Raw genomic sequence first — 19,839 nt, 5'->3', positions numbered from 1 at the left:
GTCATTAAAGATCCCTTCTTTTCCTGCTTTCATGATTTTCTCACTGTTATTATTCTTCTCATTGAAATTTCCTTTCTAGTCATAATGAATACTCAGAGCATTTCATTGAGAAAACAGGGAGTTAAAGCATTTTCTATTTTCTTAATCAAGACCCTGTCATTATTATCACTGAAAGCCAGAGAAACAGATGAAGAATGACAGAGTTACACAAAAGAGAAAAAGGACACTGCCAAAGTGATTCTGTGATCACAGTCATTTATACTAACACTATGGATGTTGGCATGGCAATCTAATTGCACACTAAAACCTGTTGTGTAAACTTAGCTACTGGTTGCATTACACAATGCTGATGCTTAAGTCACAACTGAGGCAAATATGAACAGAAATTTGGAAAGTCTTTGCTATTGTGGAATAATTCATATCACTCATCAGATGTCTATTTTCAATTTCATTTGACATTCTGAAAGAGACATGGTGATTCAATTCTAGAAGAAAAAGTATCCTTGAAAAATAATCATGTTTTGCAAATGAAGAAAAGAAAACAAAAAGAGGATAAATTTTTATTCCATCACTTTTGACAGTATCCTCTTATAGGAAAGACTAAATAAATTCTAAAGGCAAAATACTCTCCCCATTCACATTATAATAGCTCCAGAATATACCTACCAACTTTCATACTATTTTCCATTAAATTACACCTGCAATATCACAAAGGCTGATCCTTCTTTTGGTCTCACATAAGTCACTTCCAGCAAACAGGCATGATGAGAGTAAGACAGAAAGCTCCAAACAATCTCTGAATTAAGAACGTGTTCAGTAGACACACTTGGTTTCTTCCCATCCCACAGATTTCTTATCCTGAAATCTGTATGTCACATAATGGAGATGAACAGGACATGGACATTTTATCTGAAGGCTAAAGTAAAATCCCCCTGCAGTAACCTGCTTGAGGAGCAGAATGATTGGGAAGAAGGAAGGCCAGGATTGGTACAATGCAAAAACATTAAGTGACAGCCTCCCAAAAAAGTCAAGAGGTCTTCCATAAGGAGGTATGCTCTTCACATCATCCCACCCTCTGGTGGCGCTCTCTCCCTAGCTATTTCACTTGATTCACGTTTCAATACCTGCTGAAATGGTTCACACTGTTTCACTGTTATTACTGTTACTATTTTACCTATCCACACTTGTCTCTGCCAGTCTGTTATTCATAATTGCTAGGGCTCCCACCCCACCAGAGAATCCATTTTGCTTGGAATTAGAGCTCATTTGCCTTGGACACCCATTAGCAGTTTCTGACAGCTGTTTCTGCATGATGGCCAGCGAGACTTTATTGGAGGCCAGGAAGTCTTTCATGGAGATCATCTCTCCTGACAGACGGCGTCCATCTGTGTCACTCTCATTGACAACGTCAGTCTCGATGGAGATGTTTCTCCTGCTGCGCACATTTCCTGGCATTACCACATTCCTCCGAGAACGAAATAATCTTCTTTGGCATCTGTGGCAGCACTTGCAGGCTAACTTCTTTAATATCCAGTTTATGGACTGCTTGATGACAATAGAGATCACATTAAATAAGGAATAGATGCAGCACACTCCCATGAGTATGAAGACAAAATTTCCAAAGCGGTAAAGGCCTTGGCTCTCATACCTGATGTTCTGGCTACTGACCAGATCACCAAAGCCAATGGTGCTGAAGGCCACAAAGCAGAAGTAAAGTGAGTCAAAGTAACTCCACCCTTCAATTGGTGTGTACATTGCAGAGGCACAGCAAGAAATGATGAGGGATGCTACACATAAAATCAGCATAACATAGTACACAGAGGGCTTCCAGCCCACCAGGCTGTCCACCTCCGAGGTTCCTGAGCCCCGCCGGCCATTGTGAGGGAGAACCCCTTTCCTCCTCAGCTGTCTTTCGTGGCAGGACTTCATGATGTAAGCTATGACAGTGATCAAACGCTCCAGGAACAGGTTAAAGAACAAAATGGTCCCTGCACATCCTATAAGGCCGTAAAATATCAGAAAAATTTTGCCTCCAATGGTGGCTGGGGTGGTCATACCAAACCCTGGAAAACAAAAAAGAACAGTTGAAAAAAAGAAACCTGTAGGTACCATGTTAGGACTTTCATCATGTGCAAGACAGATGAACTGGTAGCAATTCCCTGCTGTACAGCTCAGTTTTGAGAAAAAATACATTCTCCCCAGATGTTACCCACTTGTGCTTGATTATGTCTGAGCTGTAAGGGTAAGGCACACATGCCAGCATTTCCTCCAGAAACAGGATGAAACAAAAAGCAGAACAAAACACATGGACAGGAAAAGACAGTTAAGAGGAGGTCTGAATTTTGGTCTGGTTGCTAGGTTCACTCTTTCTCTCTTTGTGCTTTGGATCGTTTCCAGGCTTTGGGGTTATTGCAGCCGCTTTCTACTATCTGATGCTTTTCTGCACCATGGCTCTGTCCCAGGGGTGGCTCTTGCCTTCCAGAGATCCATCTGCACCAAGTCTTTGGAACACAAGGTGAAATTTCTCTGAGGCTCACTTGGCTCCTGGTGTTAGTGCAGGTGGCACATCGCCCAGCACTCAGCACCCACTGTAGCCTGTCTGTGGAAGCCCAGACTGGGAGCACACATCATATGACATAGCCCCTGAAAGGATCATCAGCCCCTTGTGAGTGTCCCAGCAGGAGTTAAAGATGCCTTGCATCTGACTCGGCTGTCTGACCTTCATAATCAACCCCTTTTTAAATCAGCATTGCTGAAGTTTTTCTATGTGTCCTGCTCCACAGCTCAAGTCTGCATGTGGATCTTATCAAAAGTCTCCTCTGGTCTAATTCCCTGTCATGGGATTTCTCAGGCCAGAGGTGCTTTAGTCTACTCTCATATATTTCCCATCCTAAAGCCTGAAAATAGTTATTTTGTTTCGGTTAAAACTGTTGATAGGACAATCTTGCTTTAATAAGATACTGCTAAAGAATAAAAAGATGTCCAAAATATCATTAAGCGAATTGGATTAACACTCATGACAAATCTTTACTAGTGTTTTATTAGGATTATTAAAGGACTACATAACTGACCAAGTGAAAACATTATTGTTGACAGGACAGAAAAATCACAGGAGACACTGGGGTTTTTTTTCTTTCTCTTTGTAACTATACGATGCCAATTATGAAATAAAGACATTAGGCTCTGAGCAATGAAGGAAAACACAGTATGATACACTTGTACTTCAAAGACAAGAGCAATGTGAAAAGACCATGTTTCTAACAGTGCCAAACAGCACCTCTCTTCCCTTCACTGGTAACCTGCTGCCAGAACAAATTCCTTTCTAACACGGTCCTGGCTCACACTGTGAGTGTCAGTCCTCACTCTCACCCCTCCAGCTTGAGCCCCACTAACAGCAGCTCCAAGAGTGGGCTCTCCACTTTTGCCTGCATCCACAATCAAACATCAAGTGGTCCTACAGGAGGCTCCAGCCTCCTCATTAAATTTCTGTGCTAGAGAGAGCTGGACTGCAGCTCTGTGGTGTGGAAAAAAACAAGACAAGTGACAGTTCACAGACAAAACATTCTTCGCAACAAGAACTTTCTCCTGTTGTTGCCTTTGGCAGACAAATATTTCCTCTTGCTTTCTACCCTCCCTTTCTATTCCATGACTTGATCCCTCTATAATTCTAGTTTTAATGATTATTTTTGGTGCAGGCTGGCTTATATGCAAGTCATGACCTCCACCATGTGAACAGACACACACACAAAAAAACAAAACAAAAAAAATGAAAAACAAAAAACAAAAATAAAACAAACAGTGGACAAGAGGAATCTCTCAGCAGCTGCCCAAAGAAGCTATGGAGAGAGAAGTGAGAGGCTGCCATGTCCCTGCCCCACCCTGTCCCTTGAAAAGGGAAGCAGCTGTAGGCTGGGCAGAGATAGAAAGGTGGGGGAGCCCCTGGCACAGGGTGAACAGCATTTAGGGACTGGCAGGCATCTCCTACAGCATAAAGCAAATGCCCTGGAAAGAGAAATGCAGTTAAGTCACACACACTATGCCTTTGGGCTACTTCCCACAGGTCCCTCTCAGGATCCTGACACTGACATCATGGCCAGAGCATGAACTCCTCAGGTTGTTTCTTTGGCTGACTGGATTTTGTTGCTGGGTTTGTTCTGTGACCCACTAGCAAGGGGTTTACAAAGGCACTCAACAGGCATTCCAGGGAATCATGGTGAACTATGAATAAATGACTTAGTGAGCAATTAGAGCACCAATGTGACCCATAGAGCACAACAGTGAAAGAGCAAGAAATTACATTGCAGATTGGGAAGCAAATACAGAATGAAATTATGAAGTCATATAAAAGAGGAAATAAAGCTGTGACTGACACTTGGAGACTATTTGAAAATACAAAATTGCTTCTTGTGATGAAGAAAATAAAAAGACACAACTGCAGGAAAAAATGCCAGTGATTTTATGGTATGAGAGAATGTTGATTAAGTTTAGTGAATTTTATTTTACAAATTGGGTGACATTTCTTGAAAGCACTGTTTCAAATAGCAACTGAGATTATAGTCAATCAAGTGCAAATCAGAACATTCTGGGTTGGGAAAATAGAATATTTTTAAGGTACTAAGAAGTGTTTCAATCAATTTGTTAGACATGTCTGCAGATATGACTTTGGATTATCACCACTGATAGAAATGCATGATAAATCCTAACTTTACCAACCCAGCAATGAAGGCAGAATTCTTCGTAAAAATTTCAGGATCCTATTTTGAAATCAGTATAATACTGATTTGCCTGTGTCCAATGATCCACTGAGTTCTATAAATTAGCATGATTTTTTCTTAATATTTATCTGAACTGAATAAGTACATTCCTCATACTTCAATTTTCCTTCAAATATTGTGGTTTGCTATTTTCACCTATTGCTTAAGCAAGAATTCAGAATTTTTTGGTGAATATTCATATTAATTCTGAATTTCTCTGTAGCAGATCTACTTTTTTAGAACTTGGAGGAAATTTAAATGTCAGCATTTAAATTAATTTAAAAGTCAGCAAAAATTTTCTAAACACTGCACATCTCCTGTGGGAAACAATTCTTTAGATTTTGTTTTGGCAGCAAAATTTCATTATGAAGTCTGGTACTGCAAAGCACTCTAAAATTCATCTGTGTGTTCAGGTTATATTGCTTGGTATCCAAAAGTATACACTTATATTAAAAAAACACAACTAGAAAGGGAAATCCCATTGACAGTATAATACAATCACACTTCATTATTTCTTGAAGTAAGTACTGGGTATAAATGGAGAAAAGGGAGTAGCTGCAATTCTTATCAGTAGCCAGTTTGAATAGAAGGACTGAGGAAGTTCTAAAGAAGAATCCTCTGACAGCCAACAGTGAATAACATCAAGCAAATATTAATCTCAATCTAACAGTAAAAAGATTATATTGAAATCTAACAAGAAGAAATAGGCATCAACTGCCTATTCCAGGCCAATATTAGGTCATTTCATCTTTTCTGTTGCAAACTGCTCCAGTGCTACCAACTGCTCTAAATGTTTCTTGTAGGTTATAACCCACACTCATCTCCTTCTGTCTGGTGATACGTGGTTTGGTGTGTTTGTGTTTTAATTCTAGACATCCTGACATTCACAAGTTCCATTAATTAAAACTTCAGTTTTCATTTCTTGGTGCACCTGGTGCCATGAAAAAGTATGAGAAATAGTTCATCAGTCCTAATCCCTCACAAATGAAGCCTGGAGCACCCCATATGGAAGACTGGGACAGACAGAGATTTCACAGTTAATTTTAGATCATGCAATTGGGTCTTTCTTTTGCTTCCAAAAAATCTTCTCTTTTCTGAGAGGTCTTATTTCTTTTCTGAATGTGTGCAGTTCACTGTTCCCGCCCTTCCCACAAAGAGGAAGTAGGTAGGAGGGGGCAACACTATAGCAACAAGTCATTGTGATATTAGAAATATAAATATCATCACAAAACAGCATTCCAGTTTAGCCTACAATGAGAGCTCTTTGAGATGTTGTGTCTGTATTCCTAATGTATTTTATATTTATTTCTTTATCTCTGTCAGTTTGGTTTAGACTCACTAGGGAAATGATGAATTTCCAGTGAAATAGACAATGGATAATAATTGAGATTCATGATACGTGTGTACCAAACTAAATACAACAAAGACTTTCAACTGTAGTGAAAAAAAATCAAGCAAATAGTAATTAGTAAAATGAAATACAGGAAGTCTTAGATACCTGTAAAGATGCAGACTCTCCCTTTTTCAGACACATTCTGTACTGAATAATCTGCATAAGTATGTTTTGTGCTTCTAAAAGAGACAGAAGAAACAACTCTAACAGAAGCTGTACTTCAAAGACTTCTTTAAGAAAACATCCAAATGTTCCAACAGTGTGCAGACACCAATATTTAGGCAAAATCCACTTCTATGATAACTTCCTCTGGTGCTCTCTGAGCAGGATAAGTACTCCCAACAAAACTACTTCTGCTGGAGTAATTCTCACCTGTAGAGACTCTTGTAGGAACAGCTAAAGGACTCTCACATCTTGTCACTTTGCTGCCCTCATGACACTGCTGTGTCAGCAAGCTTGTAAAAGTGTCCTGTTCCAGAAAGGAAGGAGGACATTAAGTCCTTCTTTCTAGAAGGAGAAGAAAAATACTCATTTTTGTGAAGACTTTCACTGTATGAGAAGACACACTGATGGAAGCAGGCATGGTGCTGTCACAGCTACCTGATGGCAACAAGCCTGCACTTAGGTCCAATTTCTGACATGAAAAAGTATTTTTAGGGTTGTTGATTTTGCTAAGTCTATGCAGAAAAGCACACACACAAACAAACGCACACACATGCATGCAGATCCCTCTGATTTCTCATCAGAGGCAAATCAGCATCTGAACTGTGAGGCTGGCTGGTGAGATATACATCCATGCTGTCTCAAACATTAATTTCACCATCTTAATCATGTCTCTTATGATGGAGAATGAGCTAGTCATGAAACTTTCATTTAATGCAACAATTATTTGATGAAGAATATTTTATCAGGGCAGTCTGGGGTGTGGTATCGTTTATTTAATTGCCAATGCTGTTTTCTTGTGCAGATGGCTATGTGGTGGGGAAAGGCTCAGCCTGCCCAGAGAGGCAGGGATACATGGCTCTAACAGCATTCCTTTGTGCTCTACACTCTTCTGTTTCCGGATTTTTCTGCCTGAGCAACCTCTGCGACTCCTGCCCACCATATGCAGCACTCCAGAGCTGTAATACCTGAAATGTCTCCAGGGCTATTTGAGCTGAGTCATAACTGCAGACTGCTGTGATGAGTGCTTAGCTGCTTGGTGACCTGGGACCTGCCCTGACTGCTGCTTCTGCTGCTGCTTCCGTCTGTGCCAGAGTGCACCTGCTACGTCATGCACAGGCAGGATGAGAGGGATGTAACGTTCTGCAGACCTCCTGGTAGGGTTCAGTCCATTCCAAAAGGACAAACACTGATGCTGGAACTAATGGTGTAGGATGTCTAGATGAAACAATACATATACAAGATCTTTTTCCCTCTCTAACTTGTTTGGAGACTTCACACACCTGACAGACAGCACCCTTGACACTGTTTCAGTGAGGCTGAAGGGCTGGTTGGAGATAATGATTTGAGGGCTTCATGGATGCTGTGCTCAGTCTGCGCCATTACTGGGACAGAAGACTTGTCTAAGAGATTGGGCGTAACATTGCTTGCCCTCTGAGTAAAGGCTTCTGTAAACCCAACTCTGTGACACAGATGTAGGTTAGCGTCACACTAAGTGTGTGAATGGGACTTCAAGGTCAGAAACAGCAAAACCTTGGGCTTTCACTGATCTGTTCTGGAGGGCATAAGAAAAACTGGTTTTGTGTTAGTTTGTGAGGAAACGTCTCTATTTAACACAGCAAAGTTCAGCTCACAGAGAGTTGTTGTTAAACCCTGTCTCGGGAGATGGATGCCTGTTACTGCCCTGCTCTCATTTCACATATGGAAACTGCATGTTCTGCCTTGAACAGAAACCTACCTTAAGAAAATTTTCCAATCTTAAGGAATCTAAAAGACACAAGAAGGAACGCTAAAGGGACAACATTAAACAAACCATGTCATCATAAAAGCAGTTTTAATAGACATCTTGAACAGTTTGTTGACACTTCTGCTATCATGTCTGTGTAAAGAATACATGACTGTAATTTTCATTATTGAAAGATTTTCACAAAAGATAATTTATGGAAGCCTTGCCATTCTGTTTTATATAATTGAGGTTATATTTTATTTAATGTTTACAACATGTCTTCTCTAAGAAATGTACACACCCTTATTACAACTGCTGTGTGACCATAATTTCAATGTATAAATGTTTTATGCCTACCTTAAGGTTTCTATTTATAATTTCTATGTATTTTTTGATGCTGGAGGTGCTGGGTCTAGTGCCTTTCCATTACCGCTAGATAAATTTGTACCTCTGTACAGCTTTTGTGTTACTATAAGGATAGTACAAAGTTCAGTTTTGAAGTACCTTATTACTCTTTTCAAACTTCATAACTTGTTGAAAGTCATTTAAAGGTTTTTATTTACCCTTAAAACATATAAAATTAATCTAGTTAAATAATATACATTGTATATTAAACACAATGTTTGTATTTAATATTCAATCACATTTTAATTTTAATTTTTTGTATGAAAAGGCACTTGTGCCTGCATGTGCCTGGCTCCAAGACAACCTGAAATCCTGTGCTCAAATGTGCTTAACAGCTTCTGCCTTGGTATGGGTACAGTAATACTGATGACTGGTAGTTCTGGGGAAAAGATTTGTATATATGTATATGTACATATATATATATATATATATATATGCAAAACTGAAAAATATACAAAATTACATCTGAGTCAGATACATATATAGAAACTTATTTTTTTGTTGAATAGAGACATTATATTTCTGCTGAATACTCTATCTTATTAACAAATAGCAGTAGCTTCAAACCGTAATTCATCTTGGCAAGACAATAGTTTATCTAAATAGTGAATGTAATTAACACTGTTTCAAGGGTTTGTTTGCAGTCATTCAGTCTGTGTAAACATAATAACCCCAACTATCATAGAATAGGAACATAATACTGTGTACTCATTAAGCTGTAAGTTTACCTGTTATAAAATTTTCCCTTTTGAATCATACAAAGATGCCTGCATTTTAAAAATTTTCAAAAGTTAGTTTAAAACTGCTTATTGTTATTTTATTGCTGGCATATACAGCTTTTCTCTGGAATAAAGCTTTAGCATTTCCTCTCATTTAGGGGTAAAACTATGGGAAATAAGGCAGACTTTTTGGCCCCTTCAGGGGAAAAAAAAAAGTGGTGCCTGCTTGCATCGTCTTGGTAACCTGAGCTTGGGAACGTACTGTTAGGGGCATTTCAGTGGAGGGGATTTTGTAAAATTAAAGTTCTCCCTTGGCTTTATATACCAACAATTTAAAGCAACAATGTCACTTGTAATTCAACTAAAGCAAAAATATGTCAGCTGTGTTAAGCTCAAAAAAGTAAAGAAAAAAATTTGCAGTATTACAGACTGCAAAGAAGTTGGACACAGATAAGAACTTATTTTTGGTAAGCTGAAGAAACAGTAAATGTGCAGATGTGTCTTTGTGTGATTACCTTTTCCTAACCAATTTCAAGCCTTATCTGGATGTCAGAGAGGATGTTTGGTAGCCAAGGGCCTCAGCATTGTTACTCCCCAGGAAATAAAATCCTCACCCAGAAAATTGGTTGGCCTGGTGCTCAGATATGTCAAACTAAAGGACATATCAAAAGACCATGGCATAAAAGACAATACAGATACTGCTTTAGTTTCTTGGAAACTTACAGAATGCCTCAAAAAGCTAAGAATAAAGGAAGAAAATCACAGTACTCAAGCAGGTGCTGCAGGGACTATAAATATGAAACAAAGCCCATGAGGTTACACCACAGAGAAAAGGCTGTTGGTATTGTGTGTAATAAGGATTTTGAAACATTCCATATAAAAGCAGAAGCAGATTGTAATTATAATTAAAATTTAAAAAACTGGCAAATGATGACAGACAACATTATCAGAGATTTCAGTGAATGGTCATCACTGGACAACTGGTAATGGAGAAATGAGAAACCTGAGAGTGACTGCGATGGAACATATGATGATAAACTTCAACTTTGGTTTTATTAACTCTGAATTTCTTATCTGTTAATCTGTATCTCAACACCCTGGAGTTATGAAGGGGGTAAAGGTTATTTCTCTTTTTTTTTTTTTACATTTTGAAAGCAAACATGTATTCCAGGGTGGGGAGCACTGATAGGTGGACACTTAGGGAAAAAAAATCTGAGTTTGTCAAGCAATCATAGAATTACAGAATAGTCTGGGTTGGAAGGGACCTTCTAAGATCATCTCATCCAATCCCCCTCTCATGGGCAGGGAGACCTGTTAGACCATGTTGCTCAACCTGAGTAATGCTGGGATTCTTCAAAGACTATACCACCTACCAAGTGGTATTTTGCACCAGGTGCCAAAATTGCAAGACAAACTTAAGATACCACAACGAAGGAAAAAAAATCTAAGAGATGTGACAACAGTAGAAAGCACAGTGAATTTTGGCTCACTGAAAAGAGTAAGTCATTGATGAAAACCTTGTGCTGGCTTTTATCCACACAAAAGCATGGTATGTACCTTTGTTTTTGAAATGTAGGGCATTTTCAAAATGTAAAAGGACTTGCTAAGTCCCTGGCCCATGGATGTCCTAAATCTAAAGCATATGTCCCTTCCTATGAGGTCAGAGATGCTCCTTTAGTGACAGCTTTAGTGGCAAATTTCTGTAAGACAAGCATAAATTCAGTGATCAAGTCTACTCACATGATTTTTACAGGTCCAAACATTCATGTATAACAGGACCCATTTGTAAAATGCGACAGGGAGGTTCAACGCTCTGCTACTCCAAATCCTCCACAGTAACTTTGGCTTGCTGTCAAAGTGTTGTGCCACTGCAAATGTAAAAACACCCACAACACAATACCTATTTCAAGGGCTGAATCTCTTCTCACCTCTCTGGGTGATGATCAGTTCTGCTCTCTCTGCATCAGGAATATTTGAAGTCTCAGCATTTGCCTTACCCACGCACACAGTTAAACAAGGACAAGACAGGCATGCAGAGGTGGGGAGAACTGAATGAGATTATGGCAAGATGTTAAGGAGTAGTTAAAAGCTACAGAGCTAGGCATTTGCTGCTAAAACTGAACAAGTGACGTACTATGGGCACCCCAAAATCAGACAGTGGCTAAGGTTGGAAGGGACCTCTGGAGACTGACCAGCCCAGCCTCCTTGCTCAGCAGGGCCTCCCTTGCATGGTATGTGCCCAAACGGACAGGAATTCATCTAGAGGATAACAGGGATCTCTGGCTTCCCAGACAGATATTTATAGATTTGTGGAAATAAAGATCATACTTTAATGATGTCTGGAAACAGAAATGTTCATATATGAAAATATAAAAATGCAGTGAATCCTTTCAGAGGTAAAATTGTGAAACTGTTTTTGAATTTAATTTTTTGATTAAAGGTTAAATGGTCCATAATAGCTTTTGACATCTTTATTTAAAGATCTTTATTCAATTTATTTATGTATTTGAACAAATCTTTCTTTACTTTCTCTCTGCTTTATGAGAATTTTCTCTGCAAGTGGGTTAACTGAATTAATAGCTTTTTTTTGTGAGCAATTAGTGCACTGCTGTTGGAAGTGCGAGCTGTTCTAGAGGAGCTCTCCTCTCTGCTGAGAGGAATCTGCAGCTATTATTGCCAACAAAATATTTGAGAGCCTCCAGGGAAAGTGAGCTCTTCTCTGGTGACAATCCCTGAATGGAAATGATTAGGCTGAAAAATAAAAGAGTAAAATCTCTGTGGGTGAAATGCCTGACTGAACTTTGAAGAGGTTACATGCACTCTGGGGTGCAACTCAGCCTTCTGCTCATCTTGAATCCTGAAGACCGTGTCCTGGCCTTCAGGCTAAGGAACAAGGACTTCAGAAGGGCCCATCTTTTCAAAACTCAGTGGAAGGAAATATATTTTAAAATGCACAAAGAGAAGTTTATCACAAGAATCATCCTAGAGATTTCAGATTATTTTGGAAGATAGCTCTTCCCAATATTTGGGAAGCAGTTAAACCTGGAAGCAGCGTGGTTCCGTGGTTGGCAGCTTATGTACAGCACTCAGCCTTGTAATACCTTTTTCACAGATGTGGTGTGGTTTACTTGATACTGTCAATGCTGATCAGTTAAATAACTAAATTTAATTTAAATTGTTTTTCACACTGTGCTTATGAAAGTAGTGAAGCTGAGAAAGCTTTTGATAAATGTTTTTATCAAAAAACATAGTAGTATTTCCTGTTTAATTCATTGAATATTTTTCGAGAGGAAAAAAAAAATGCCCAATTTACTCCAAATGAAATCTACTTGTGAATTTTAAAAAATGACAGAGTAAAGTCCTGGCTCTTTCTAGAAGTTTTGAAGGTGCACCTGTACTAGTAATAGGTTTAAAGGCTTCTAACCTCATAGTTCACAGTACTTATTCCCCAGCTGAACAGCACATTTTGCTTTGGAAAAGAATCACATAATTAAATAATAGGATTTCTTAGGACTCTAAGCATCCAATGGTTAACTGTGTAAAAAAAATCTGAAAGTTTTGAGGCTATTTGTTGAGTTCTTTCTGCACTAAAAGGACTCTGTGCCATCTTCTGTCTCTCTATAATGGCTTCCTGGAAGCTAAGTCTGAAACAGTTTGCCATACATGAAAAGGGAATAGTGCTTTGATACAGCATATAATGTACATGCTGAAAAATAGGTACAAAACCCTGTGCCACAAAGGATTCTCTTCTAAAAGAAAATGCCTGCTAGCGAAGTACTTGAAGAGACAGAGTCTATCAGACTAGTGAAAGAAGGGTTTTTGAACTACAGAGAAAAAAATCACCCAGCCAGGAGCTGAAGAAATTAATGCTTTCAAAGTCACAGAGACATTTCTAACAAGCAGATAAATAAGTCACGTTCTCCAAAGGAGTTTTAAATGAAGAGGAAAAGGTTATGCTTTTATGTGCAAAGTTTTCAAAAAATTCTCAACACATATGACGAAGAATGATATAGACAGAGAAAAATAAACCCTGTTTCAATAGCATAGGCAGACCACAGCTGCCAAACTCCCACAAGTGCAAAATACAGGAAAAAACCCTAAATACAAAAATACACCAGACTGTTGTCAGGAATATAACATGCCTTAGAGCATATATTAACATCAGAATGTTGAATGGCCACATTAACTGATCCAGTACAAAAGTATTTTGTGAAATAACAAAAGGACGAAAAAATTGACTAGTAATTATTCCAAAATACTTGGCTTCATCAAGGCTATTAGAGCTCCTGGGGTCTTGATACTTTAATGAAATCTATGGTTGACCTGGTGATGCCATATTTTGCTGTGTGTTGTGTTGATGCCTTTGGGATCTTTGGGAATACATGAAAATCTGTATCACACATACTGGATTTGACAAAACCCACCACTTCCTTTCCTTTCTGGCCTCCTATAAAATGAAAATTGGCTAAAGTACTTTTTGCTCAGTGTATTTATAAGTGTGTGTATATATTTGTATATAGATATATATATTTAAGGATGTGATTTTAAAGTTTAAGTTTGAATAAAATTTTGCTTTTAAGGTGTCACAATGAATGTTTTCTAAAAATTGTTAAATAAAAACTAGCAAAAAAAAGAAAAACAAAACAAAAACCCAAAAAACCTAGCCAGCAGCTGTTTTGCAGTCCCAAGGGTGATGTTTTGCTGACAAACATGGCAATAACGTTCTTTACCAGATATATGTCTGGGCTTGCTAAAATGTGTTTTTGTATAATCTTGACATGTTTATGGGTTTATGATTTATATTCTCCAACATGCATTGCTAATAGTTCTCCTAACAGAAGAAATGGAATTGGAAGCTTTAGATAATTCAAATGAGCACTTGAGTGGTGGGTCTGTGCAAACTTCATGAAATTCAACAAGGCCCAGTGCAAGGTCCTGCACACAGGTCAGGGGATCCCAAGCAAATACAGCCTGGGCAGAGAACGGATTGAGGTTAACCCTGGGGTGAAAGACCTGGTGGTGTTTGTGGATGAAAAGCTCAACATGACCTGGCCATGTGTGCTTGCAGTCTGGAAAGGCAACCAGACCCCAGGCTGCATCAAAAAAATGCATAACCAGCACGCAGAGGAAGGTGCTTTTGCCTCTGCTCTTGTGAGACACCACCTGGCGTGCTGTGTCCAGCTCTATAGTCCCCACACAAGAAGGACATGGATTTGATGGAATGAGCACAGAGGAGAGCCATTAAGTTGATCACAGGGCTGGAGCACCTCTTCTGTGAAGACACCATGAGAGAGTTGGGGTTGTTCAGCCTGGAGAAGAGAAGGTTCTGGGAAGACTTTACAGCACATCCTAGTGCCTAAAGGGGGCTTACAAAAAAGCTGGAGAGGGACTTTTCAAAAGGGAATATAGGGATAGAACATGGAAGAAAGGCCTCAAACTGAAGGAGAGCAGGTTTATATTAGATATTAGGAAGAAATTCTTTTCTATGAAGGTTGTGAAACCCTGGACAGGTTGCCCAGAGAAGCTGTGGACTCTCCATTCCTGGAAATATTTAGGGCCAGGCTGGATGGGGCTTTGAGCAACCTGGTCTAATGAAAACTGTCCCTGCCCATGGCAGGGGGATTGGAACTTGGTGATCTTTAAGATCATTTCCAACACAAATCATTCAGTGATTCTATGAAAAGATAAATCCTTCTGGTTAACAAATAAAGCATCCAATGCTGGCCATGATTTAAAAGCATTTAAAGTGTCTAGTGGAAAATCATAAACATAAAAAAACCCATAAAATCCATCCTGGTTTGAACATCTAATGACTATTCTGGTAGAGCATACATAGTTCAGGGAAAGAGGAATAAAGATGTTTTGATGAGGAATAGCAAATTAAACCCCATCCATCTCGTGAATGTGCACTGAAAGATGAGGATATTAACATGCCCTGCTACCCCCAACATTTTTGTTTTGTGTAAGATCTGTTATTGCCCATATAACACCAATCATAAGCTGTCCCCAGACAGAAGATCTGAGTATACTTTTACAACTTTTGGCTAGCAATGGCAGCTGTTTCATAAGCATGTAATAGCCAATTCTTGTTCTCTTCCTTTTATCCTCTAATCTGCAGTTTTCATTATCAGGACCTTTTCAACATCCATTTACAGGACTCATAACCAACAACATAATGTTTAAAGTTGAAGATATCTTAGTAGACCTTCTACTGAAGACATACTTAAAAAACCCCTGACACCTGGATTCAGGAACTACCTCAGTAACTGGTCCAGCTGCTTGACCATCTGTGAGTCATTACCACATACCCCATGCAGTATTTGGCAGTGCAGAAGGCCTAGCAAAACCTTCACCTCCTTCCCAAAACCTGGTATGGGTGTAGCCTGTAGATTATCGTGTTTGGTTAGATCATCACTAAGCAGGCCAGGTTATTGAAAGTCATATTAACTTCCATTTCCACGTCTAGTAAACTTGTCTTGAAAAAGAACTGTTGTTGGACAAAGGGTCCACGAGCAGAGAAGGTACCTTCTAGCATCCACATCCAGTGATTATGGATGTGAAGAGTATACAAGGGGCATATTGATGACTTTGACTAGGCTTGCATCCCCAAATGGCATCACCTCCTGCTGCTGTTGGAATGGCTAGGGAACTAAGAGGACCATTGATCTGGCTTTAGTAGGAATTTTTTTAGATTTTATAGGAATCCTGCTTCCCTGCTTGCTCTGTCAGGATTTACATGTTATTCCAGCTCTGCTGCACATTCTATCCTTCCTCCCTCCCATCTTCTCCTTTCATTTAGATTTAGAAGTCATATTTCTGTTGTGCTCCTAAGCAAAATTCAAGCTCAGAAAATCCTTTTTATCTTGCTTCATTACTTAATAAAGCATGTATATTAGAAAATAGCTACTATGAAAGTTCTTAGAAACATCTCATTAATCAGCTTCCAGCATTTCATAGAAATTAAACATGACATATTTACTGACACAATAAAAACCACAGACATGAGGGAGGCTGGCCTAACTGACATCATGCACATGACTGAATTTTGGGTACCTCCTCCCAAACAAGTTTTAATGTGAGAACCAATCTGTTCTCATAAAATTATGAAGGGATATTAGCAAACCAGATTTACTTTACTGCATATCAATCTAAAATTCAAAACAAGGTTCTGTGGCTAAAAATACATAGTTTGAATGGCAAATTACTGTATTTTCTCCATACATTATTAGGGTACATATTTCTCTTCAACACAATATAATAATATATTTCAGTTTTTATTTACAACTCAATTATGAAAACACACAGTGCTCTGTAGATTACCTCCTACATGTCTTGCCACAGCTGAGGCCTTGGAGCTTGTGGGGAAGAGGATGTGCAGTTCTTCCACTCTTGTCTTTCTACAAAACATTTACAATTTCAGTTTAAGACTTTGCCATTTTTACCTTGGAATCATTGCATCCGAGGAGATTTCTAATGATTCAGGCAAAGACACCATTTCCTTTGCAGCCTATTCAGCACACAGAATTATTTTTTCAGGGATGTTGCTCACCTCAGGTTTAGTGAAAACATCAATGCTTATGGTATATTACTTCTGGTACATTAGAAAACGCAACTTAAAAAACCCCCAGATTTCCACCTTTTATATATCACCATAAAAAGCACTCTTTTAAGGAGACTGTGCCATTATGCTTCTTTTAATAAAATTTAATACTGCTTTAATTGTTCTACTCAGCTAGTAAATTCTGAGGTTCTATTATGGTATCCTCCAATTAATTTTATTTTAAATAGGCTGAAGTGACCGTTTTTAAACTCAGCAGTGCGAGGGCAGGTAATTCAGCATAGTCACAACTTAGTGATGTGAGCACATGTGAGGAAATGACAGATTTATTCCAGATTTATTTTGTACGAGTAAGCACATGCCAACACAGTCTACTCAAGGACCAGGTCTTCCTCCACACAAAGATACCAACTGATAGACTCTAGATGTCTTTGAAAATGAAATGTGCTTTCCTGATTTGGCTTGTAAAATGAAAACACATAATTTTAAAACTTCTGCATTCCCCATTTTACACAACCCTTTGCAGCAGTGCTCTCTTTGGAGTGAGACAAAAAATACAGTGCTGCCTATACTGATCTCAGAGAGCTGGGTCAGGCACACAAAGAATTTGATAGGCTGAACAAATTTAAAACCTTAAACCTTGCGTTCACTGCTTTAAGTAAGAAGGTATCTTGTGAGTAAGATTTTCTACTGTGCTGGCTAAGGAAAATCTAGGTTCCCACTACTCTTTCCAAAAGCTTCTCTTCCAAGGTTTACACACCTGGTGTGTATTTTCCAAGTCTCTAAATGCTCTACATGACCAGTAGGAATTCACATTCAGTTTGAGAAGCTATAATATACTTCTAATTCACCATATTTATTAGAGATCTGCCAAGAACACTATTTTTCTAATTTGCATCTAGTCATGAGAACAGCAATATGTGTAAGAACAGTAATACTATAACTTCCTCCTACTAAGATAAATTAAGGGTAATACACACCAAATAAGAAAATGAAGGCATTATTACCATTGATGGGGGGCAGGCACGAGGATTCTGAAGCCTCACTGCCAAGTATTGAGCTGCACCACTATTCTGAGTAACTGTATACCAACTTCACTCTTCTTGATCAGAAGCCTTGCCATATCCAGCCTTGTTAACTGCTGTTGTAATTCTGATATTTGGTTAAATGGAATTTGTGTAATCTGATGGGTCAAAAGCTACAGATCTGTCGTTTCACAAGAACAAAAATATGTTGAGGATGAAGGAAGAAATGAAAGAGAATTCAGAAGGAGCTTGAAGTGAGGATAAATGACCTGATGTAGAGTGCAGATCTGAGTCCAAACATCCCAACAGCAATGTTGAAAGAGACTGGGATTTGAATCTCTGGGAACAGACTTTAGAGATACTGGCTCTGTATCAGCATTGGGCACCTTATACCAAATCCTTTATACTTTCAGTATAAAAGTGTAAAAGCACTTGAGTTCAGAACTCCAGTGGATCTCACTGTAAGTGGATCCCACCTACCAAGTTCTGCTTGAGCCCTGTTGCTGCAGTTATGCCAGCATCACCACATAAATACAGAATTTGCCAGCTACACTGATAAAAAACCCTAGCTTTCTCAATTTACACTGAAATTTGATAAGAATTTATCTTGATGGCAACAGCAACAGAAGCAGCTCTTGCCCACTTGAACCTGGCACTGGCTTTCTTGTGCCAGTGCAGCTGTAGACTCACATTGATCCAAAGGAGAGGTTAGAAATCATAGAATGACTTGGGCTGGAAGGGACTCTAAAGACCACCTCTTTCCAAACCCCCTACCATGGCCAGGAACACCTTTCACTAGACTGGGTTACTCAGAGCCTCATCCAACCTGGCCTTGAACACTTCCTGGGAGGGGCCATCCACAATCTCTGGGCAACCTGTTCCAGTGCCTCACCACCCTCACCTCACATAAAGAATTTCTTTTTAATACCTAATCCAAACCTACTCTCTTCCAGTTTAAAAATGAACCTTTAGTCAGAGTATTTTTAACCAGTTCAGTCTTGATCCAGATAGTTGCAGAATCCCTCAAGAAGCAGGCAGGTGTGAGAGAGGAGGTGGTTCTGGGTGTGGAAGGGGTTTGGGACAATGGGGTGCAGCACTGACTCTGAAGAACATCAGGGATAGGGTGTTTCCACCAGACCAGTTCCTAGTAGGTAAGTGATTCATCAAATGCTTTTGGTGTTGGATATGCTGCCCTCGCATTCTTGGAAACAGTTCTGGAGGTATGTTTCCTTCAGTCCTGCTTACCAGGGGAGGCCCAGAGAGCTGATCACTGCCAGAGCTCCTGTTCTGTCCTCCGGGAGAGATGACAGCACCGGGGGCTTTTCAAATGGGTGTTGCTATGGGCAACTGCGTATAGGAGAACATAGGCGGAGGCTGAGAAACCCAGGGGGATGGAGCAGAGTAGAAACAACAGCCCAGCAGGATCAGCTCTCAGAGAAGGTTGTAAATGCTGATAAAACATTATCTCAAGCTCTTTAGCAATTCCAAAATCTACAGCCATTGTGCCAGCAGTCCAAAAGTTATTTCATTGCTTCTGGAAGTACATGTGAGTTTTCATCCTTTCTAAAATGAGAAAGGATGGGGAGCAGACAGAGAGGTGCAGAGGCACAACAAAGCAGTCAGCTCTGCACCTTCCACTGCTGTCTTCTCTCCTCTTGTGAAAGATAAGGAGAAGCTGACATCTGGATGTGTCAATTTACTACCTTCCTCACATCTAACAGGGCACTTGTGTGTGTGTGTGTGTGTGTGTGTGTGTGTGTGTGTTTGTCTTGTTTTGTTATTTTGTAACCATTAGGGAAATTAAAATTTAGGTTCTTTTAGAGAAACTTAGTTTCTCTTGCAGAATAGTTGACAGGCATTTGTACAAGCCAGTTTAACCCTAACATTTCAGCTGCCCAGGAAAAGAGCAGATTCCCCTTCCATGCAATGCTAATTGAAGGAAAATTTTCATTTCTTCCATTACCACAAAAAGTAGCAGAAACAGCTATTATACATCTGAGTTAAAAAGCAGACTTTTATCTCCAGTTCTTTTGCAGCTGTATTTAGGAGTGTAAAATGGACCAGTCCATGCATGCCACTCCACCTCAGCTTTGTAAC

General features: G+C 39.3%; 1 protein-coding gene across 1 annotated transcript in view; it reads right to left on the bottom strand.

Annotated features, from left to right (window-relative positions):
- Nucleotides 1-1,170: 1,170 nt before the first annotated feature.
- KCNK13 (potassium two pore domain channel subfamily K member 13) overlaps nucleotides 1,171-19,839 on the bottom strand; it is a 44,890-nt gene continuing 26,221 nt past the window's right edge. Inside the window, exon 2 of the mRNA XM_062495178.1 lies at nucleotides 1,171-2,063. Coding sequence (XP_062351162.1) covers nucleotides 1,171-2,063 — 893 coding nt within the window. The remainder of the gene's footprint in view (nucleotides 2,064-19,839) is intronic.

The sequence above is a fragment of the Cinclus cinclus genome, chromosome 6, assembly GCF_963662255.1.
Source record: "Cinclus cinclus chromosome 6, bCinCin1.1, whole genome shotgun sequence".
In the NCBI taxonomy this organism is placed as follows: Eukaryota; Metazoa; Chordata; class Aves; order Passeriformes; family Cinclidae; genus Cinclus; species Cinclus cinclus.
Note: the sequence above shows the minus strand (reverse complement) of the source record. Positions and strands in the feature narration are given on the sequence as shown.